The sequence below is a fragment of the Hemitrygon akajei genome, chromosome 21 (assembly GCF_048418815.1).
Source record: "Hemitrygon akajei chromosome 21, sHemAka1.3, whole genome shotgun sequence".
In the NCBI taxonomy this organism is placed as follows: domain Eukaryota; kingdom Metazoa; phylum Chordata; class Chondrichthyes; order Myliobatiformes; family Dasyatidae; genus Hemitrygon; species Hemitrygon akajei.
In genome coordinates this window covers 57314101-57338062 of record NC_133144.1, presented here as the reverse complement: position 1 = coordinate 57338062, position 23962 = coordinate 57314101, and the positions used below count along the sequence as shown (strand labels likewise).

General features: G+C 39.4%; 1 protein-coding gene and 1 long non-coding RNA gene across 4 annotated transcripts in view; one reads left to right on the top strand and one right to left on the bottom strand.

Annotated features, from left to right (window-relative positions):
* The window catches only part of LOC140714328 (sorbitol dehydrogenase-like), a 45322-nt gene extending 37188 nt beyond the window's left edge, over positions 1-8134 (bottom strand). Inside the window, exons 1-2 of one of the 3 annotated variants that reach the window (XM_073025487.1) lie at positions 7997-8119; positions 5225-5400 (exon numbers count right to left, since the gene is read on the bottom strand). In XM_073025487.1, the coding sequence (XP_072881588.1) occupies positions 5225-5281 (57 nt within the window). In that variant the 5' untranslated portion in view covers positions 5282-5400; positions 7997-8119. Of the gene's footprint in view, positions 1-5224; positions 5401-6391; positions 6454-7996 lie in introns of those variants that run through there. The other 2 variants (XM_073025489.1, XM_073025486.1) reach the window with 2 other exon arrangements.
* A 148-nt stretch (positions 8135-8282) lies between these two features.
* LOC140714337 (uncharacterized) overlaps positions 8283-23962 on the top strand; it is a 122736-nt gene continuing 107056 nt past the window's right edge. The window contains exons 1-2 of the long non-coding RNA XR_012095862.1: positions 8283-8943; positions 10381-10483. This is a non-coding gene — a long non-coding RNA (uncharacterized lncRNA). The remainder of the gene's footprint in view (positions 8944-10380; positions 10484-23962) is intronic.

Here is a 23962-nt window from a genome sequence, read left to right as displayed (position 1 = left end):
ATTGATTTGTTTTTCTCAACAAAATTCTACAGCAGAGATCTCTAGTGGAATTTTATGGGACACTTTTAAAGCATTTATTCGTGGACAGATTATTTCATACTCTGCTGGAGTTAGGAAACGAACTAATTCTAAAATATTAACATTGGTTGATAAAATCAAAGCAATTGATAAGATTTATTCAGTGACCCCCAGCAAAGAACTTTATAAAGAAAGAGTGGAACTTCAAATGGAGCATAGTTTGTTATTATCCTCTTCGATTGAAAATCAGTTAATTAAATCTAGAACCCAGTTTTATGTACATGGAGGCAAGTCTGGCAAATTATTGGCTAATCAATTGAAAACTGCTTCGGTTAAACTACAGATTACTAGGATTCGTAAACAAGATGGCACTCTGACGATTGACCATAAAGAGATAAATAAAGCCTTTCAAGATTTTTATAATTCCTTATATCAATCAGAATTTGTTGAGGATTCTTCTATAATAGATGAATTTTTAAGGAAATTGAATATACCAAAATTAACAGTAGAGGATAGTGTATTCCTAGATACACCTATTACGGAAACTGAAATAAAAAAGGCTATTTTTTCCAATGAATTCCGGTAAAGCTTCTGGTCCAGATGGTTATACTGCAGAATTTTTAAAATCCTTTTCCTCTACACTTTCTCCTTGGCTTTGTAAAATTTTTAAAGATGCGTTAATTATAGGCAAATTGCCACAATCTTTTTATGAAGCCTCTATTTCTTTAATTCTTAAAAAAGATAAAGACCCTATTGAATGTGCATCCTATCGGCCTATATCCTTGTTGAATACGGATTTTAAGATTTTTAGTAAAATTTTGGCTACTAGATTAGAAAATATATTACCTCGAATCATTTCTGAAGATCAGACTGGATTTATTAAAAATCGCTATTCATCTTTTAACATTAGAAAATTAATATTATTTATACTCCTTCACCCAAAATACCAGAATGTGTCATTTCCTTAGATGCTGAAAAAGCATTTGATAGAGTTGAATGGCCATATTTATTTAATACATTGCAGCATTTTAATTTTAGTTCAAAATTTATATCATGGATTAAATTAATATACTATAAACCCTTGGCTTCGGTTTTTACCAATAATCAAAGATCTCCTTTTTTTCCAGTTATTCTGTGGTACCAGGCAAGGTTGTCCTTTAAGTCCTTTACTATTTGACATTGCTTTGGAACCTTTGGCTATAGCCATTCGTGAATCACCTAATATTTTGGGTATTACTCGTGGGGAGGGGACGTATAAGTTATCATTATATGCTGATGATTTGTTACTATACATATCTGACCCCGAGAGATCTATTCCTGCTATTTTGTCCTTGCTTGCTCAGTTTAGTAACTTTTCTGGTTATAAATTGAATTTTAATAAGAGCGAATTATTTCCATTAAATATGCAAGTTCCAATTTATAAACATTTACCATTTAAAGTTGTTATAGATTATTTTACTTATTTAGGTATTAAAATTACTAAAAAACATAAGGATTTATTTAAAGCTAATTTTTTACCTTTAATTGACCAAATTAAGCAACTTGCTACCAGGTGGTCTCCACTATCTTTGTCATTGGTTGGTTGAATTAATGCCATTAAGATGATGGTACTACCCAAATTCTTATATTTATTTCAAGCATTACCAATTTTTATTCCTAAATCTTTTTTTGATATTATTGACTCCAAAATATCTTATCTGTGGCAGAATAAAAGTCCTAGACTAGGCAAAAAATATTTACAGAAGCCTAAGGAGGAGGGCGGTTTGGCTTTGCCAAACTTGAGATTTTACTATTGGGCAGTTAATATACGATATTTAATATTTTGGACACAAGAATCGACTATAGCTGCTTGCCCACAATGGGTTAATTTGGAATGTAAATCTGTACAAGACTTTTCACTGTTTTACAACTTTAGGATTTTCACTTCCTTTTTATCTAAATTAAATAAACAAATAACTAATCCTATAGTCAAATATACATTGCGAATTTGGTTTCAATTTCGTAAATTTTTTGGTTTGAATAAGTTTATTTTATCAAGCCCTATAATATCTAACTATTTTTTTCGGCCCTCTTTTATGGATCAAGCTTTTCTTTTATGGAAAAAAGGTATAACATGTTTTCATGATTTGTTTTTGGATGATAGCTTTATGTCCTTTGAACAGCTATCTAATAAATATAATTTACCTAAAACTCATTTTTTTAGATATTTGCAAGTTAGAAATTTTTTGTATAATGAGTTACAGACTTTTCCAAAACTATGTCCATTGGACATTACAGAAAGAATTTTAGCTCTGAATCCTTGTCAAAAGGGTTTAGTAGCTGTCATTTATAATATGATCATGAAAATACAGCCAGAAGTATCAGAAAAAATTAAGGAATGGGAAAAAGAACTTCATTGTCTTATTCATTCACTTACTGCGCAGTGGGAGAAAATTTTACTATTAGTCAATTCGTCTTCTATTTGTGCTAAACATGCCCTAATACAATTTAAGGTTGTACATAGAGCTCATATGTCTAAGGATAAACTTGCTCAATTTTATTCTTATGTTAATCCAACCTGTGACAGATGTCATTCTGATGTTGCTTCATTGACCCATATGTTTTGGTCTTGTCCTTGTTTGCAAAATTACTGGAAAGACATTTTCAGTATTATTTCAAGAGTTCTGAATATCAATTTCCAACCGCATCCTATTACTGCAATGTTTGATTTACCAATGGTGGATAATAGTTGTTTATCCACTTCATCTCGACGAATGATTGCATTTGTTACATTAATGGCTAGAAGATCTATTTTATTGAATTGGAAAGAAATTAATCCTCCAACTATATTTCAGTGGTTTTCTCAAACTATCTCTTGTTTGAGCTTAGAAAAAATTAGAAGTGTTGCTTTTGATCCTTCAGTTAAATTTGAAGAAACTTGGAGACCATTTATTCAACATTTTCATATGAGTTAAATTGTCTTTTCCTAAACCTCACTTTTATTATCCTTAATTATTTGGATGGAGGTTCGGAGTTATTGGCACTACTGTATATATTTATACAGTAAATACAGTTATACAGTTAGTGTTTTTTTCTTCTTTTTTTGGTTTTTTTTTTCTTTTTATTTCTTTTGTTCATAAATACTGAGTTTGGGAGGTTATATATATTGATTATTATATATTTGAATGTCTACTTAAACTATTAACTATGTACTCTCAAACTCTTTGTATTCATGTTTTATTTATGTTTGCTTAAAAATTAATAAAAAGATTTAAAAAGAAAAAAGAGAGGTAGCCAAGAGATGTAGATTAGAACACGATTAAGTCAATGGGTAGAAACAATAGTGGCGGATGGGCAGGGAAAGGGAAAATAGAGAAAATCCCTGTGGATACCGCTTCGTATGAAATGAAGGTCTGAACGGGCAGGGAAAGGATACCGCCTTAAGAGATAAGGGTCTGAACAGACGAGGTGCAAAGAGAAAGCTCTGTGGATACTGCTCTGAATAGAGGTCTGTACGGGCAGAACAGAATAGGAAACAAGGACAGTCCAATATATAGTTTAAAGTGCTGGTAGATAGACGATAGACTAGGCATAGAATTACAGTAAATATTATCCAGTAAACGAACTGTGAATCTCTGAAATACCTTAAAAAGAGAGAACAACATGACAGGTAAAGGAACGGCAGTAGCGATTCTGAGCAAAAAAATCCCGGTAAATAAATATGAGATCACAAAAACTTCAGGAAAATGGGAAAAGAGAACCAAAAACCTGGTCACAAAATGGCCAAGAGAAGGAACGTTTGATGTAAGCTTGTGTGAAGAAATGGAGGCACTAATTAAAAATTACAAACCAAAAGATAAATCTAAGAGGGCAAAAAAGAGAACGAGAAATGGAAGTGCTAAAACTCTTCAGAACGGAGGGAGAAAGGCTGAGGAGGACAGGTAGAATATTGATTACAAGCGAGGAAGACACTAAGGTGCTAGAGAAACAGCCTGTTAGAGAGAGAGGAAGGTACAGTGAGAAGCTGGCTTCAGCTCCGTACCCAGATGCGAAAGAAACAGAAAAGCCCCCTCCCTATAATGAGGAAGGAAGGAACCCCTAAGCAGTGCCCCCTGCTGACGGGAACAGTAAACGTGCAGGGAGAAGTACAAGTTTGGGATAATGAGGAGGAAAAAAAGACAATACGAGAAGGAAAAAGCGGCGATATGGAAGGAGATACAGGCAGAAAGGATAAATGTGGAACAGGCAAAGAGAGAAATGAAAGAAGAAATTGAACGGATGAAATACTTGAGAGAGGAAAAGGAGTATGAGGAGTATCGGTTATACCATAGAAATAAACAGACTAGAAAAGAAAATGGCTCATCAGGGCAGGAAGATATGAGGCATTCAAGAGGAAGTGGAAAAAAGATAGGAGATGATTGTCTTGGAGAAACACAAGAGAGAAGGGAATCAAGCACGAGTAAGGATCATGAGGAGTCCCTGCCACAGGTGTACAGACACGGTCAGGAAGAAAGAGAAGGTGACTCATTGGAGGAGCAAGAGTTAAGTGGAGAGAGAGAGAGAGAGGACGTGAGAATTTGTGGGGAAGAGGTAGGAGGCAGAAGCCTAGAAGAGCAAAAGGAGGTGGTAGGGAAGCAACGTGCGGAACTAGAGAGAGAGCTAGATAAGTTACTGAGAGAGGATTGCCAGAGGAGATGTGAAAAATACTCCAGGGGCCAACCAAGTATTGAATCAAGACAGAAAGGAAGGACTCCAGAGGGAGACCGAGGGAAGAGGAGGACCCCGGAGAAATTTGTGTGGGAGGCAGTAAAGACATACCCTGAGACAGATGGGGAGTCAGGCGAGGAGGAGAGCCAGGGCAGGTGGGAAGAAGGAGGAAGAATGATGCCGTTGTTCGTTAAAGGATCAGGACAAGTGCAGTATATCCCTTGGGGATCCCAGGACCTAGAAGGGCTGAAAAAAACACTCTGCCAAGTAACAGGATTCAAATCTGATTAAGTTTGTTAACATTTGAGTAATCAGATAAGTAAAATAAATTAGTTTAATTATTTACAAGTGTATTTCCCTATTCTTTTAGGATTTACAATTGTTCACAAATTATCACTGATAAAAGTGTAAATAAATGCTGCTTGTTAATCCTTTCTACTGCAAAATTATCACTTGCACCCTTTTCACTTCCTGCAATTATAAAGTTACAAAACAATAGAAAAAAAGATAAATTGGTTACCAGTCTCAGATCATTCTTTTCATAGAGCACCACAGACAGGTTTTCATGCTGTGCCATTGCCAGTCTCACTGATTAAAGGGGTTTGCATTAATTTATACTTTCAGCCGATGAACAATTCTAAATGAGTCCAAAGGCCCTTTTATCACTGAACGTATCCTTGACACGATGTGTTTTCACTGAAAAACAGCACAAATAGAAACAAGCAGAAGTGATAGGGATTTAAAGGCATTTCACTAATTACAGAGATTCATTGCTCCAATTTATAAACAATAGAGCAAAGCAATAGTGGAGCCCAAACTAAATATAAAATACTATAATCAAATGGACTTTTCTCAATCCACTTTTTTCTCTTTTGCCCATAAGTCAAGACAATTCACTACTTCAAAATGTGCCAGATAGTGGAAGCTTTGAATCAGAGGGGGGGAAATTCAGCTGAAACCAGTTTTATAACTATGGAGGACCTTGGTCAAATGGGTCAAGTAAATACCTTTGTGAGACTATAGAATTGCGTGTCTGTATTGCTTACTGCCTAGATCAGCAGAGAATCATGGTGCTGTAGCGGTGTGCTACACGCAGCACTAAAATAACGACACGGAGTCGGTAAACTGCAGTCAAAGATAAAGTTTATTCGAACTTCACAGCCTTGCTTTCAAACCTCCCTCCATCCGCTTTCCCCCGCGCGGATGCTTCGAGAGGCACGTACTGACACCCCCTCAGGTTTTCTCCCTTTGTTGCAGACCTAGCCTTTGTGCCTGCACGCTGGCTAATTGTAAGCCGGTTCGAGTGTGCTAGTAAGTGGGTCGCCACAGTGCTGCCCTTTAGCCTACTGCTGTACACCACGAACTACGTGACTTAATTGTGGAAGGAAATTCTGAATAAAGGGTTAAAACATCTGAGTTGTTAACATCCTGAACCTTTCTTTAACTAGCAAAATGCCTAGTGCTGATCTTAGTGCACAACGCAACAGCGTGAACAAGATGGAGATAGTAAAGGCCATAATTTGTAGGGAGGACCTTATGGGCTGTCAAGTTTCTGACAATTAAAGAGTTTGTATGGTTTTCCTTCACCTATCTGGCACTAACATATAAAACAAATTATACTTTTGTACTTTAATGACTAACTGGATCTAAGGATTTAATGAACCTTCTTTACAGCATAAATACTCACCATTCAGCTTGGGTTCCAGCACGCTTAGTAATCTATCTTAGTTTCAAGGATGCTCTGATAACCCATCTGTGCATTATGGGCAGAAAAGAGACTGACATTTTCATTGGAATTTATAAGATGCACAGGATTGACATTTTTGAACTTTGATGTAATTGACTTTCTGTGTGTGTATGTAAAAAAGGCTTTGACTATTGTTCTTTGGAAGTCTTGACGATCGCACTGTTAGCGAGTTATTCTTCCCTTATTCATGAATAAAGGTATTCTCTACACAATTCGAAGTCTGTGTTCCAATTCATTAGTGACCAACTTTAATTGGAATTCCTTAGCAAATTAATTTCCCTAACAACGACTTACAGTCCTGCCCAGATCATATGTGGGTGCACATCATGTTGGTTTGTCTAACACAGATGTTCAAAAACTAGCTTTGTTGCATCCTGTGCCAGAGATACTTTTTCTTTCTCTCCATTCTCCATCCTAATTGTAGGCAGTAAATATAAACCAGAGACCTGATGCAGGATTTGGAGCCTAACATTAATAATGCCTTTCCTCTCGCAGATGCTGTTCAACTTTTGTAGATTATTTGCTACAGCAAATAGAATCTATTTGTTTTATTTTGTAATTGGACTTCCTTCCCAAATGACTACAGTTCCACCAATTTTAAAATCTAGTTTCTAAATCTAAAATCTGTCCACTTTTGTTGTCTTTTTTTCTTATCTATTTTATTTCACTCAAGTATCTTAAATACCTTGTACTTTAGCTACTAATTAGCTAGTGACAATAACAAGAGTTAATATCGCATCACTGGTCTAATAATCCTTATTCTTAATTATTTTGCACAATGGTATTTAGATATCTGACAGCCTAAGTGTAAAATAAAAAGGATGACATAACATGTTAACTTCTCTGCCTTCCTGTTGAGTGCAGACTGCATTCTGTAACAGAGAGGATTTCATCATTCTGAAAGCAATGATTGTTTACTGAGTGGCATTTAATTCATTATGTTGGTTAATTTTTGGACGTACCCATGTTAAACACGCCCTTATTAACCCAGACATTAAATAGTTCAGAATAAATTTCAGAATGGTACCAACTGTACCTGTAAGTACATTAATGTACCTCTCCATTCATACTCTGACCTATCTGTTTTCGACGTCTTTCATTGTCAGTGTGAGGCCTAATATAAACTGGAAGAACAGCAGCTCATATTCTGCCTAGGAAGCCTACAACCTGAAAACATGAAACCAATTCACCTCTCCAATTTCACCAGTTCCTCCCATTCACATTCACCAACCCTCCAACCCACCTTCTGTCATAAACACGAGAAACTCAGCAGATGCTGGAAATCCAAAGCAACCCACACAAAATACTGGAGGAACTCAGCCGGTGCAACACTCCGGCGAGAGACGGCTGCGGACACACAACCAGTAAAGCGTGCGACAGCTCCGGGCTCGCAACGGGGGCGGCGCCGCGGCCCACTCCGGGCACAGGATGAAGGAAAATGCCAAGAATGCCGCTGCTTCTTTGGCGGGCAGTGCACACTCTCCCTTCCGCCGCCCGCCCGTTGTCCTCCGAGAGTCCTGGGGAATGAACTGCGGACACACTGACCTGCCGGACGGATCCCGTAAGTGAGGGCGGCGGACCCGGACCCGCACCCGCCCGTTGTCCTCCGAGAGTCCTGGGGAATGAACTGTGGACACACTGAACTGCCGGGCGGACCCGCTGCCGCCTTCCCATTGGTCAGGCGCGAGGCTAATCTGGAGACGCCTCGCGCGCTTGTCATACGGTGGCGTCATACTGCGGCTCGCGCTCCAACCAGAACGGAAGCCCCGTGTGGGTGGGGGGAGGGGGTTGGCATGGGGAGAAGAGGGTAGGGGGTTAATGTGGCTCGGGAGTTAACGTGGGGAAAGGGTTGACAGGATTAGCCCGGAGGAAGGAGGATCGTATGGCTTGCATGGTCTGTGGGAATAGCATGGAAAGAATGACATAGGGGACCAGGGTTGGCTGGGAGACAGGAATGAATTTGGAGTGAGGTTGATACCAAGAGGAGTTGGCATGAGGGACGGCTGAAATGGGGAGGAAAGGTTGAGGTGGGGGAATGAGGAAGACGCGAAGCTAGGGCTTGACAGAGAGAAGAAGTCAACACTGGGGAGACGTTAACATAGTGGAGGAGGTAGAAATACAGAAGGGAAGAACATCAGGGGAGAGGGTAACACGAATCAAGAGGATCAGTGATAGGTGGAGAGGGGTTCACATGGTGGGAGGAGGAGGTTGCCATAAGGAAATGAGGAAGATTATCTTAGGGCGATGGTGGGGTGAGTGGGAGGGAGAAAGGGGAGAAGTAAGAGAGGTAACGTGAGATAAGGGATTCAAAGATGTCGGGGAGATGGATATTGACATTGTGTGATGTCAAGATTGCAGAGTGAGTAAGATTGGTGTGAAGGGGTGAGATTGTTTTTTGGGAGGGGATTTTGAGACCCCACAACAATATTCACAGAATTGGACAGTTTCCTTATTACTGGGAATTTGATCACATTAATATTGCTTATTCAATGGTGAGTGCTTGAACATGTACTTCTCCCAGAATGAAATGTATTTTCAACCATTCCTGCATCAATTTGTGTAACTGAGAAGTCCACTGTTTAGGATCCAGTGAGTTGAGATTTGGTGTTTTACATTGCATGGATCATTGAGATTGTAGGGATGCATTTGTGGCATATTGTCATGGGGGCAGGGTTTGATGGGCTTGTGAATGGAAAGGTTAGATGATTGAAAATTGAAATTCAATTTAATTTTGTTTTCAAAGTACACATATGAGATTCATTTTCTTGTGGTAATTCTCAACAAATCTATAGAATATCAGTTATAACAAAATGAATAAAAGACTGCCCAACTAGGGCATTCAATAAGAGTGCAAACAACAACAAACAGTGCAAATCCAAAAAGAAGAACCATAATATAAATAAGTAAGCAATACTGACAACATGAGATGAAGAGTCCTTGAAAGTGAGTCCATTGGTTGTGGAAATATTTCCATGATAGGCGAGTAAAGTGATCCCCTTTGATGGCTGAGGGGTAGTAATTGTTCCTGAACCTGGTGGTGTGAGTCCTGAAGCTCCTGTACCTTCTTGATGGCAGCAGTGAAAAGAGAGCTTTGCCTAGATGGTTGGGGTCCCTGATGATGGATGTTGCTTTCCTGCAGCAGTGTTTCATGTAGATGTGCTCAATAGTTGGGATGGACTGGGCCATATCCACTACTTTTTGTAGGATTTTCCATTCAAGGGCATTGGTGTTTTCATACAAGGCTGTGATGCAGCCAGTCAATATACTCTGCATTAAATACCTACAGAAGTTTGTCAAAGTTTTAGATGTCATTCCACATCTCAGCAGACTCCGAAGGAAGTAGAGGCGCTGCCGTGTTTTCCTCGCAATTGCACTTACGTGTTAGGTCCAGGACAAATCCTCTGAAATAGTCATACCCAGGAATTTAAAGTTGCTAACCCTCTCCGCCTCTGATCCTCTGAAGAGACTGGTTCATGGAAATCTGGTTTCACTCTCCTCAAGTTTATAATCAGTTCCTTGTCTTACTGACATTGAGTGAAAGATTGTTGTTATGACACCACTCAACCAGATTCCATCCCCCTCCTATATGCTTATTCATCACCACCTTTGATTTGGCCTATGACAGCAAAGTTGGATATGGCATTGGAGCTGTACTTAGCTACACAGTCATAAAGGTAAAGTGAGTAGAGCAGGGGACTAAGCACACAGCTTTGTGGTGCACCTGTGCTGATGGTGATTGTGGAGGAGATGTTGTTACCAATCTGACCTGACTGGGGACTGCAAGTGAGAATATCCAGGATCCAATTGCACAAGGAAGTATTGAAACCAAGGTCTTGGGGCTTATTAATCAGTTTTGAGAGGATAATGGTGTTGAATTGTGAGCTGCAGTCAACGAAGGTGCATACATCTGGATTTTCTTTACTGCCCAGATGTTCCAGGGTTGACTGAAGAGCCAATGAGATGGCATCAGCTATGGACCTGTTGCTCCGGTAGGCAAATTGGACTGGATCTAAGAATCAGTTCAGAGTTGAGGTGAGTGAAATTATCCACCCCAGTTCAAGACCCTATAGGGTAATAACTGTTCCTGAATTTGGTGGTATTGGAATTAAGGCTTCTGTACCTCCTGCCCAATGTCAGTAGTGAGAAGAGAGCAGGGATTTGATGGTGGGGGTCTTTGATAATGGATGCTGCTTTCTTGTGGTAGCGCTCCGTATATATGTGCTTTGCTTGTGATAAACTGGGCTGTATTCATCACTTTCTGTTGTCTTTTTCTGGGCATTGGTGTTTTCATACCAGGCCATGATGCAGCCTGTTAGGATACTCTCCACTGTGCATTTATAGAAGTTTACCAAAGGTTTTGGTGTCATGCCAAATCTATACAAACTCCCAAGAAAGAAGAGGTGCTTCATTCCTTCAGTCATGGCACTTACACACATGTCCCAGAGCAGGTCTTCTGATATGTTAACACCAAGGAATTTAAAGCTATTTACCCTCTCCATCTCTGATCCCCTAATGAGAACTGCCTCATGGACTTGCAGCTCATTTCAGCTTCCAGCGTTTTGTTTAGAAGCTTGTTGAGATTATGGCTTTAAATTTTTGAACAGAGTAATAAGGGTGGAGGAATAATGAGAGTGGAGGAGTTGCAGTGTGGATATGGAATATTTTGTAGGGATTGGATTAGTTTGATACTAATTTATTTTTGAAGGAACAGTGATGAAATTATAGGCAGCAAAATAGGGAATGGGGTGGGAAGAAGTAAAATATCAGATTTTTAATTGCATTAGCAGGTAAACAGCAATAAGAGACAGAAATATAATCCTGTCTATTTAAAGATATCATGTGGTTTCCCTCATAACTATTTTAAGCTTTAAAATGCTTCTCAGTTTGTTTCCCTTTTTAATATGAGAAGATAAACACCATTAAAATTCTGGACTAATCTATGCCTTTAAGTAATAATAGCAAGATGGATCTCTTTATTTTAAATTATGTCTTGTAGTTAATAAGATATGTTTATCTTTCTTGCACGGGAAGATCCTAGAATTTATAGCTCCAGCCTTTGAGAAAACATGTGCCAAAGACAATTTTGTTTGCTCTCATGAAAATGCCATCTACGAATTTGCTGATGATACAAGCATTGTTGGTAGAATTTCAGATGGTGACGAGAGGGCATACAGGAGTGAGATATGCCAACTAGTGGAATGATGCCATAGCAGCAACCTGGCACTAATGTTAATAAGATGAAAGCGCTGATTGTGGACTTCAGGAGGGTAAGATGAAGGAGCACGTACCAATCCTCATAGAGAGATCAGAAGTGGAGAGAGTGATCAGCTTCAAGTTCCTTGGTGTCAAGATCTCTGAGGATCTAACCTGGTCCCAACATACTGATGTAGTCGTAAAGAAGGCAAAACAGCAGCTATACTTTATTAGGAGTTTGAATAGATTTGGCATGTCAACAAATACACTCAAAACTTCTATAGTTGTACCATGAAGAGCATTCTGACAGGCTGCATCACTGTCTGGAATGGAGGGGCTACTGCACAGGACCAAAAGAAGCTGCAGAACATTGTAAATCTAATCGGCTCCATCTTGGGTACCAGCCTACAAAGTACCCAGGATGTCTTTAGGGAGTCGTGTCTCAGAAAGGCAGCGTCCATTATTAAGGACATCCAGCACCCAGGGCATGCTCTTTTCTCACTGTTACCATCAGGTAGGAGATACAGAAGCCTGAAGGCACACACTGAACGATTCAGGAACAGCTTCTTCCCCTCTGCTATCTGATTCCTAAATGGACACTGAAGCTTTGGACACTACCTCATTTTTTTTTAATAAACAGTATTTCTGTTTTTTTTTGCACATTTTTAAAAATCTGGTCAATACACGTAATTGATTTACTTGTTTATTTATTATTATGTTTTATTTTATTTTATTTATTATTATTATTATTTTCTTTCTCTGCTAGATTATGTTTTGCATTGAACTGCTGCTGCTAAGTTAACAAATTTCATGTCACATGGCAGTGATAATAAACCTGATTCTGATTTTGATGAAAACAAAATGATAATGAAACTTTATTAAATAGCAGAAGTTAGCAACCAGTTGAAATCTCAAAAATGCCAGTGAGATATTATTGTATCAAACCACATGTATTAACCTCTAAGCACACCAGCCAGATATAGAAATAAGATGACTCCATTTTCCACAACTACCAGCTAATTGAGCAAAGAACAAAATGTTGGAGAACTTAGGGGATCCAGCAACAACTGTTGGGGAAGTGGAGGAGAAACTTAACTAATTGGGTCAAGACTATCAGGGCTGAGAGTGGAGAAGAATGATAGTACTGTATAATGAAGAGTGAAGGGATGAACTAGGAACCAGGTGACAGGAGAGTTGGAGTCTAGAAACAGAGGTAAGTGGAAGATCAATGAAAGCAGACACAGAAACAAAAGGAGCAGATGGAGGAGGTGGCAGAGGTGATGGTGAAGGAGAAGGGGAGAATCAGAATCACAAATGCTATCAGTGAAGGAATCTGATAAAGAAAGTAACACACTGATAAAGAACGGAGCAGTATGGTAGCATACTGATTAGTGTAATAAGATAGGGTTCAATTCCTGCTGCCAGTGAGATGGTATGAGAAATATTAGGGAGTTTATATCCATAACTGTGTGGGTTTTCTCCAAGTGCTGCAGTTTCCTCCCACATTCCGAAGATGTACAAGTTAGGGTTAGTGAGCTGAGGGCGTGCTATGGGGGTGGCAGAAGCATGGCGATACTTGCAGGCTTTCCCCAACACACCATATCAACCATTGACATAAATGGCACATTTCACTGTATGCTTCAATGTTTTGATGTACATGCAACAAATAAAGCTAATCTTATCTTTAATCTTTAATAATTACATCTATCAGGGGAAAGAAGGGAAAAAAGAACCAATTGAGGGAGGGGATCTGGTGAGTGAAATGTGAGGTTAGCAGTGGATGGGAAAAGGGATGAATATGAATGTTGGGGCTTAAATGGGACAAATATGGAAAGAGCTGAGGTGGATCATATGAAAGAGCACAGGAAACACAGGAGTTATGGTTTGCCTGAATTTCATGCTATTATCTACCGGTACTTGCCTTTCTCAATCTACTGATCTGATTAAATGATCTGTGTGGATGGCAAATATAACAAAGTTTGTCACTATACCTCAGGACATGTGACATTAAGAGATTAATTTCCCAGTTTCCGTTTGAGTATTAATTCAAAGGCAACCACCATTCATAATGATGATACTGTTACTGAATAGCAAGAGTACATCGTTGATTCCAGCCAACGTGCACTGGCTGAGACAGGAAGCAAGATGTGCCATACCAGCTCTTGTCAGATATTCCCCATTGTGCAGCCACAGAAGATGACAACCCTGTCACTTTACCTCCTCTCTTCCCATAATCAAGTGCTGAACATTTTTCAGCTGATGCAGTAATTCACTTGTAGTTTTTCATTTTTGTTTGATGATGTTGTTGCTTATGATGTAGTTTCTTCTGAACTTGAAAAACCAAATGCAAGTTAAGTAAGATCATTGCCAAACACTTAAGTTCAATCAACAAGTCAGGCACCATCTCTAGAAAGAGAAGCAGAGCATAGATTAGCATTATCTGTCACAGGTACATCAAAACATTGAAATATACAGTGAAATGTGACGCTTGCATCAATGACCGACACAGTCCAAATATGCGTTGCGGACAGCCCACAAGTGTTGCCATGCATCTGGCGCCAACGTAGCATGCCCACAACTTACCAACCCAAACTCATACATCTTTAGAAAATAGGGTGAAACTGGAGCACTGGGAGGAAACCCATGTGGTTATGGGGAGAACATATAAACTTAAAGACAGTGGCAGGAATTGAACCTCAATCGTTGGCACTGTAAAGCATTAAGCTAACTGTTATAATACTGTACCACCCATTTCAGGTCTAGGACCATTCACTGGAATTGAAAAAGTGAGGAATAAGTTAGTCTAAGATGCAGAGAAGGTGGGAAAAAGCGAGAGATGGGTAGAACTGAGCAAATTTCTCTGATAGGCTGCTGCCAGATTTCCTTTAAATTCCTCTCAGATCTCTTAATTTCTCACTTCTCACCTTAAACCTGTGCCCTCTAGTTCTTTGCCATTAGAAAAAGGCTCTGTCTATCCTATCTATGACACTCATAATTTTATAAACCTCTATAAGGTCACCACTCAGCCTCATTTATTTCAGACTATTCAGTCTCTCATTGTAACTACACACCACCATTCCAGACAACATATTAATGACTCTTTTCTGCATCCTCTATTGCTATCAAATCCTTTGTTTTTCTCTTCCTTTTTGTATGGTCTAGCTTGCTGCGTACAATGCTGCATTTACAAGCAGGTGTAAGAGAACCCATTTGTCTCAGGTAGAACCTTTCAACCATCGTGATGGAAAATAACGATCTCTGCACTTATTTCCAAAGCATCCAGCAGGTCTGCCTATTAGGTCCAATTGGCTTTCCAATGATCAGCCACCATCTAGTAAATTAAGGTGAACCTCCTGAGGTTTCCAAGATATAACAAAGTCTGTCTGAACTGTGCATGTAGCCAATCCCCCTGTGTTCTGCTTCTCTCTCAATTAGCTGCAAGTAAACCATATGCAACTTGCTACTAGTCTTTATACTTCAGATTGTTCATCCCACAGGTCGGTGTATAAACAGCACAAAAAGGGCCACTCATGGGAGAAGGTGAAAAACTGTTGGATCCATGATCAAGTTGGGTGGCACAGTAACATAGCAGTCAGCATAATGCTTTACAGCACAAATGTTCAGATTAGGGGTCAAATCTTGCCACTGTCTCTAAAGAGTTCATACCTTCTTCCTTTTCCAAGTGTGCTCATTTTCTCTGACATTCCAAAGACGTATGGGTTAAGGTTAGTAAAGCGTAGATTTTGGCACTGGAAGCATGACGACACTTGCGGACTGCTCCCAGCACATACTAAGTCATTGACACAGATGCTGCATTTCACTGTATGATTCCATGTACATTTGACAAATAAAGCTCATCAATCTCAATAACTACTCAGACCTAGACCAATATATTTTGCTTTGGATTTGTTGGTAAATATCTCACACAGAATAGGAAGTCTATGTGCCTAAAGTTAAGTTCAAAAACAGGACTTTTGAACTTTAAAAAATCACCCCTGCTGAGCAAAACACATTTTAGCTGACAATGTACCGCCACCAAAATATTTTCTGACCTTAACCAAATGAGCATTCCCTGTGCTATGATACATTGGGAGGGAGAAGGTGATGGCGGGTTGTATCAAGGGTAGAATGGCACAATGTTGCCATGAGACTGAGTTTCATTATCATTCCAGGACAACAAGGTCTTGTCAGAAAAATGCCACACTGGGACCCCCAAAAAACTCAGTGCTATTTCTTTAGTCACCTCAGCCATGAAATGCACTTCACTCAAAGGTTGATTATAAATACCCATTATTAATATACAATAAACTGAGCTGCAGATCCATCCAAAGGAGGCCTCAGTTTCAAATGCTACCTGATTGCCAGTCCCATATCCCAGACCTAAGTCCAAAGGACAACCTCTGATCTTTTCATCCACCGAGCTTGGTCATAGGCAGCACATTTCCCCCCACCCCCAAAAAAAGCCACACTAGTCTAGTAACGTTGAAGCTCCTGTTTCCTAATAAATTTAAAGCAGTAGGCCCAAGACTAGCATTGCAAAAACCGTACACAAAATGCTGGAGGAACTTAGCAGGTCTGACAGCATCTATGGAAGGAGTAGAGAGTCAATGTTTTGGGCTGAGTCCCTTTACCAGTTTTGAAATTTTGCTTCGTTATTCCTTTCCATAGATGCTGCCTGACCTAAGAGTTCCCCCAGCATTTTGTGTGTGTTACTCTGGATTTCCAGCATTTGCAGATTCTCTTGCGTTTATGATTGAAATAATCATCTAGTTCATCCTTTAGGACATTTTAACATTTCCAGGATAATAGATTATGGAGAATTGGTGAGAAGTATGTAGGGAAAGACAAACCTACATTTCATGGATGTCACTTTTACATTATTGAGTTTGTAATATGTAGAATGGATGAGGGAATTAATGGACTTTTTTTTAAATTTAAAGACACAGTGCAGAACAGGTCCTTCCAGCCAACCAAACTGCATTGCCTAGCAACCCACTGATTTAACCCTAACCTAATCACAAGACAATTTACAAAGACTAATTAATCTATTAACTGGTTTGTCTTTTGACTGTGGGAGGAAACCGGAGCACCTGGAGAAAACCCATGTTCACACAGGTTGAACAAACAAGCTCTCTCACAGAGGACAGTGGAACAGAACTCTGAACTTCGATGCCCCGAGCTGTAATAGCGTTGTGATGCTATGCTATGCTACCATGGCACTCATTAAACAAATCAGAAGCTTGTAAAATTAAAGATTGGTTAACAGACAAAACATGACATGTATGAATTGGACAGCTGTGACAAGCAGGATGCTGTAATATTTGGTGCTGAATCCCAACTCTTCACAATATATATCAGTGATTGGGATGGGAGAAATCAGGTGTAATATATTCATATTTACTGATGATAACAAGTGTGTCTTACAAGAATGTAGAGTGGATTTGGGGATGTAGGCAGGCTAACTGAGTGTGCATGATAGAAGCATAGGAAAATGGAAAATGATTGACTTTGGCAGAAGAAAAATAGAAAGGCAGAGTATTTTCTTAATATTTAAAGATTGAAATATGTTGATGTCCAGAGAGACCTGTGTGTCTGTGTATAGACTCACAGTGTCTCTGGCACTGAGTCTGGCTTTGGGGCTCAGGGTTAGAGGGGAGAAGAGCATAGTAGTAGTGATAGGAAATTCAATAGTGAGGGGAGCAGACAGGAGATTTCATTGACATGAAAGAGACCTCCAGATGGTATATTGTCTTCAAGAGCTCCAGGGTCAGGGATGTCTCAGATTAGGTCCAGAGCATTCTAAAGGACGAGGGTGAGCAGACAGAAGTTGTGGTACATATTGGTACCAATGACGTAATTAGGAAAAGGGATGAGGCACTGAAGAGTGAAGGGGGGAAGCTAGGAAGGAACCTAAAAACAGAAGTTAAAAACAGTAACCTCTTGGTTGCTAATTGTGCCATGCACGTATAAGGGTAAGAATAGAATGACATAATATATTCATCTGCCATATCAGATGAATGTATTGCTGAAGAATTTATGTAGGAGACGGGGGTTAAGATTTGTGGTTATTGGGATCTCTTTTGGGGAAGATATGACCTATACAAAAGGGCTGGTTACACATGAACAAGAGGGATCAATGTCCTTGTCAGCAGATTTGCTGGAGCTTTTGGGGAGTGTCTAAACTAGTTTGGCAGGTGGATGGGAGCCAGAATGATAGGTCTGAAGTTAATGTAAAGGTCGGTGCTGCAAGAAGAGAGACTGAAGAAGGATAGGCAATGGAAAATGCACAAATGCAGTCTGTGGGATGGTTAAAGTGTGTATATTTAAAGCTGAGAAGTATCAGGAACAAGACTGCTGAACTTAAAAGTTAGTACATGGATCTATGATGAAGTGCTCATTACTGACATGGCTGTCACAAGAACACAAATGAATGCTGGGTATTCTGGGGTTTAGATGTTTCAAAATGGACAGGGAGAGCGGTAACAGGTGGGGGAGTGGCTTTGGTAATCAGGTAAGTATCACATCCGCATATAAAGAAGGCATCATGGAGGGATTGTCTATAGAGTCAGTGTGTTTGCGGTTATCAGTGGGAACTTGGGAGCATAAATTGGGAACAGATGTTCTCAGCAAAATTTACAATTAAAAAGTGGAGTTTGTTTATGGAGCCTTTGCATGAGGGTTTGAATAAATTTGTTTCATTGAGCTGGGGGAAGGATGATAGGGTGAAGGAATCATGTTTGCAAAAAGATGTGGAACATCCCCTATCAACGGTCAGAAGGAAGCACACAAGATTTAAGAAGCAAGGATTAGATAGGGCTCTTGTGAATTATAAAGTAGGCAAGAAGGTGATTAAGAAGGGACTTGGGAAAGCTAGACATACGTGAAAAATTGAGGGTGGTTAGAGCAGTGTTTCTCAACTGGGGTTCTGTGAAACACTAGGGTTCAGTGAGAGGCCGCTTGGGGGTTTCGTGAGAGATTGTGATTAAAAAAATAAGCATCGTTTTTTGAACTCAGCATGACACATGATACTAACGCTCGCATTGGTGATCAGTGACTGCTCAGCCCGTTAACAATCTCATTAGAGGTCTCGCAACCCAGTATGGCAGTGCACTGTAGGACTGTGTTTATTTGGTTGAGTTCATTCTCTGTTTTTAAAGTGAGATAGGGGAGGTCGTTGATAATTGGTGAGTGCTGTATTGCTCGGAGGGGAGGATGGTAGGCTGATGAGGAGCGTGAAGTATATTTTCAGAGCATTGAATGGACACGCCCATTTTTGTATTTTATTAACCACTGTGTTTTACAGACATGTCTGATGATCCAATGTAGCAATTTTTGAATTACAATCTTCTGAGTCATTTCACTACACTAGTGCAAAAACGGACACAAAAAAAATCCATCTTTACAATGAAAGCTATTTATCAAAGGGTTTTACACGGACTGGTGATCTAAGTTACACTTAGGTGGGTTGTTTTCTTCAGACTGACTGTTAACCCGAAAGCCCTTGCAGCCTTGGTGAACTGTGACTGCAGCTTGTAGCGTGTCCTCTGTGTGTGTGAGCAGAGCACAGTCATCTGCATATAGTAGCTCGAGAATAGGCTTTGGCATGGTTTTTGTTCAGTCGAGACGGCAGCCACTCTCAAACAGTGCGATAAGACGACGTATTGATGATATGCCACATGGTTCTGAAGAGGTTTTGTGTGATAAACTGAAAACAACTTCTCTATCTATCTTGTTGAGTCAACAGATTTCACTAGTAAGTGTCATGTTGTAGCATTTGTAAGAGTAAATGCTGGTGAAATTCAAAGAAAACTTTTTTTCTGTTGCAAAGAGCTGCCCAAAACAACCAAAGGCCAAGATATATTTAATGTTTTGTCTTCATATCTGGAAACAAAAGGTCTGACTTGGAGGAACAGTGTTGGCATCTGTACTGTGCTCCATCAATGGTTGGCTCCATGAGAGATTTCGTTTCCATAGACGGCATCTATGAAAAAAAGTACAGTTGGCAGGGTTTTGGCGCAAAACATCTACTGTACTTTTATCCATAGATGCTGCTCAGCCTGCTGAGTTCCTCCAGCATTTGCAGATTTTCTCTTGTTTGTGATCAAAATTTTAGTAGATCATTAAAATCACAGGACAACAAAGATTTTGCTTCCTGAAATCTTTTGGGTGTATCTTGTGGATTTTGGACTGCTGATCGTGAAAATCACCATGAAATTTTCCTATGACACAGCATTATTTCGAAATCACCTATATTTGTTATTTCAATTCATAATTCAAGTCAATTAAAATGTTACCCACAATGTAAACTGAAAAGTTTTCCATCTTGTCCAGGCATGCCTGAGGATGCTTAAGCAGGGCGGATGCTGCTTGGCAGGACAGGTTTTAGAAAGGCTATAAAAGCATCATTCACACATGATTCTATGCACTGTGTTTACATGTATATCGGTTTGTGATCATGTTAATGTGCAGAGTCCTGCCGAAGAGTCTCGGCCCGAAATGTCGACTGTACTCTTTTCCATAGATGCTGGCTGGCCTGCTGAGTTCCTCCAGCATTTTGTATTTTGCCATTCACTGTCCCAATGAAATGGTAAGAGCAGAGGGATCATGTGAGAGACTGCTACTTTTATCTGATCAGTGTGTCTGGTTTCTCTTGTAAAAACAAGAAATCCATTGAATTCTCTAATCTTCAGTACCGAAGCCACCAGAAACATGGATCCCAAAGGAGGCAGATGAAGATGTCATGATACACAAGCCAGGAACGGAAAAAAACACTGATACTGAGAGATTTTGAACCCTTCATGTCAAGTGAGCCTCACCTGATAACAGTCTGAGTTAAATGACCTGGTCAGAGACTTGGGTTTGTCAAAGGAAAAAGCAGAATTACTGGGTTCAAGTCTGCAAGGATGGAATCTGCTGCCAACAGGCACAAACACTTCTGTGAAGGATTTTGATATTTGAGATGCCAGTTTCCCAAAATAACTGATGGCAAGACTATGTTACGAAGGATGAACAGCTCTGATGGGCAGAAGGGTACAGAGTTGCCCATGTGTTCCCCTCCTCCCGGGAGAATCACAAACTGTTACTGTTACCACGCTGCTAATGAGAGAGAAAGAGAGACAAAAGGGAAAACATACTGGGACTGGAACATTTGCTTCAGATAAGGGAGAGATAACACCGGGAGAGAGAGACTTGTTGTTCCACCATATTATGACTCCTGAAAGACTTATGGCTTCTGAGAAGGATTGTTTACTTGGTACCATTCTGTTCATTAAAATTCCTCAGTGGACAGCCGGAGTGGGCTGGTTTGATGGGCTAAGCCATTCCAAACTGATTGACACCTGAGACCCCATGAGTAGGGATAAAAGTGAGGTCTGACACCCGTCAGACACACCAGGAGATACACTAGTGAGCACTGCTTAAGTGTTGGAACCCACGAGAAGGTGTGGGGCATCGGAGACCAAATGAAGGATCGGTCAATTTTAACTCACAGTGTTTATAGCGAGGCCGGTGGGGGTTTGTGTGTGTGTCCACCCTTGCCTGGGTGACGAGTCCACTACAGAAGAACGGTCTAGCTTTGAAGGACAGAGGGGTCATACCTGAATGGCCACAACAACACATCGACAGATCAAGAATGTAAAGGAAGGTTTGACTGACTGTAGCTGTCACTGTTTGCTCGCCCTCTCTCTCCCTCCAACGGTTACAACAAAAGAACCGACAACTACCTCAGCCTACATGAACTGAACTGAACTTTATACTTTCCCATGATAATTCATTATCCCCTAGACAACGATAGAGCTTGTTTATTATTGATTATTATTATACCCACACTTTTAGGTTTAGTATTGCTAACGTGTATTATCTGTATATTTGCATTGTTGATATTGATTTGTATATTTTACTAATAAACACTGTTTTGAAAATAGTACCAGACTCCAACGGATACTTCTATCTTTGCTGGTAAGACCCCCAGTTATGGGGTACGTAACAACTAAGAAATGCATTTTTGTTTGTTCACAAATCAGATAAGTCAACAATGACAGGTAATTCAAGGAACTTCTAGTGGGGCCAGAGAAAATTGCATGGAAGCATCAGTGCTGGCTGATCATCCTTGAACAGATGGTGTTGAAAATTTTCTTGGCAACTACAGAGCATCAAACCACATACAGCTGGTTGACAACATTCTTCAAGCATACAAAACCATGAAGTGTAACGTGCTACTAAAGATTCATTTTCTGCATTCCCATTTACATTTCTTCATCAAATCTTGCCACTGTCAGTGAGAAGCATGGTGGAAGCTTTCACCAGGACATTGCAGTCATGCAGAAACAGTATCGGGACAATTGGAATCCATCAAGGCTGGCTGATTATTGTTGAACACTTAAGCGAGACGCCTCAGACACTCAGTACAAATGAAAATTATTGACTAAACATTTTTAGCTTAGTTGAACTATTGCAAAGCATCTGTGCCATAATGCAATTAAACCCATTATATTCAATAAAAGTTAATTTCTTGTTTCTCCAAATTCTTATGTTATACAAGTAATCTGAAATTATACTTGCATCCAGCTTCAAGTGGTCTACCATAAATAAAGAAATCTGAGGAAACAGCACTTCCAAAAAAGTTTGCTGTCCAGTTAAATTTGTGTCAAACTTAACCCAATTTGTGCAATTACAGCCAAAAATTTCTCATAACAGGGAATTTCTTATTCAAAATCCCTTTAAGTTTATTGCAAATTATATTTTGTATTTGTTAATTTATTCCATATAAGATAAACAAATATTACAAATTTATCCAGTATATGTGGGAAACAGAACACATAGAGAATACATCAAAATTAATAAGATTTCATTCTGGTTTCATTTTCATATCAGTGCTCTAGATTGTAAGAAGTATATTCAAGAACTTTAGATGGAAAATCTGTGTAGGCTTGGTAAACTGTGTGGGGCTGCTTACTTCTGAAGTTAAATAATTAGACAATTACTTCTGAAGAAGTTAGCTATTTTCTCAAAGCAATAAAAGATCACCTGTAAATGCAGCCATGCAAGTGTCAACCACATTAATCAGTATTAAAACAACCTTGAGTTATTGACATTGTTCCTTGGATTATTGTTATTTTCTACCATATGTCCTTAACATTTTTGTAATCCAAATCATGGCAATAAGGAGAGGTGATTTCATAAATTTAAATGCTCAGATTCTGGTGGGAAATTTACTGCTCAAACTGTGTTATTATAAATTACACACTTTTGAAAGAAATGTAACTTTAAAAACTCTTAATTTGCAGAATAGTAATTCCTCCCTAATTGATTAGGCTAATTGATTAGGACCCTGAGAAAACCATTTACGTTGTTCGAGATGGTGAGAGCAATAAAGAGATCGAGACCAATCTCCTCAGGGAAAGATCTGATATGTTATGCTAAAAAATCTAGGAGAAGGATCGCTCTTGAATTTGCTCCATCTTTATAACAGAGTGTGGGAGGAGGGAAGATTACCAAGTGCATGGAAAGAAGCAGTAGTAATTCCAATAAAGAAACCTGGCGAGAATCCGTCAAAACCCACTAGCTACAGGCCAATTGCATTAACATCAAATATATGCAAGATAATGGAAAGGATGATAACAGAAAGGTTATTGTATGATCTTGAGAAGAGAGGAATGCTGGCAAGTTATCAGAGTGGTTTTAGGAAGGGAAGGAATTCCATGGATTCAGTGATAAGGTTAGAGACTGAAATAAGAAAGACCCAGGCAAATAAAGAGTCAGTAGTTGCAGTGTTTTTTGACATAGAAAAAGCCTATGACATGATGTGGAAGGAAGGATTGTTAATTAAACTGCACAAGATGGGGGTTGGTGGGAGAGTTTTTAATTGGATAAAAGATTTTTTGTTTGGTAGGAAAATTCAAATTCGGATTGGGTCCGAATGATCAAATCAGTACATAGTGGGAAGCGGCACACCTCAAGGTAGTATGATTAGCCTGTTACTTTTCATCATTATGATCAATGATGTCTTCACAAAGGTACCAGTGGATATAGGTAGGCCACTGTTTGTGGATGATGGGGCCTTGCAGAAAAAGAGGTAGGAACATGGAGCATATAATCAGGAAGCTACAAGGAGCAATTGATGAAGTGGTGGAGTGGGGTTATGATTGGGGATATAGATTTTCAGTAGAAAAAACTCAAAACTGTATGTTTCACCAGGAAAAGAATTGAGGTAGGGAAGAAGTTAAGGATGTATAGGATTGAATTAGAAAGGGTTGGATCATTTAAATTTCTGGAATTTATATTTGATTCATGGTTAACGTGGGCAGACCATATCAGGAA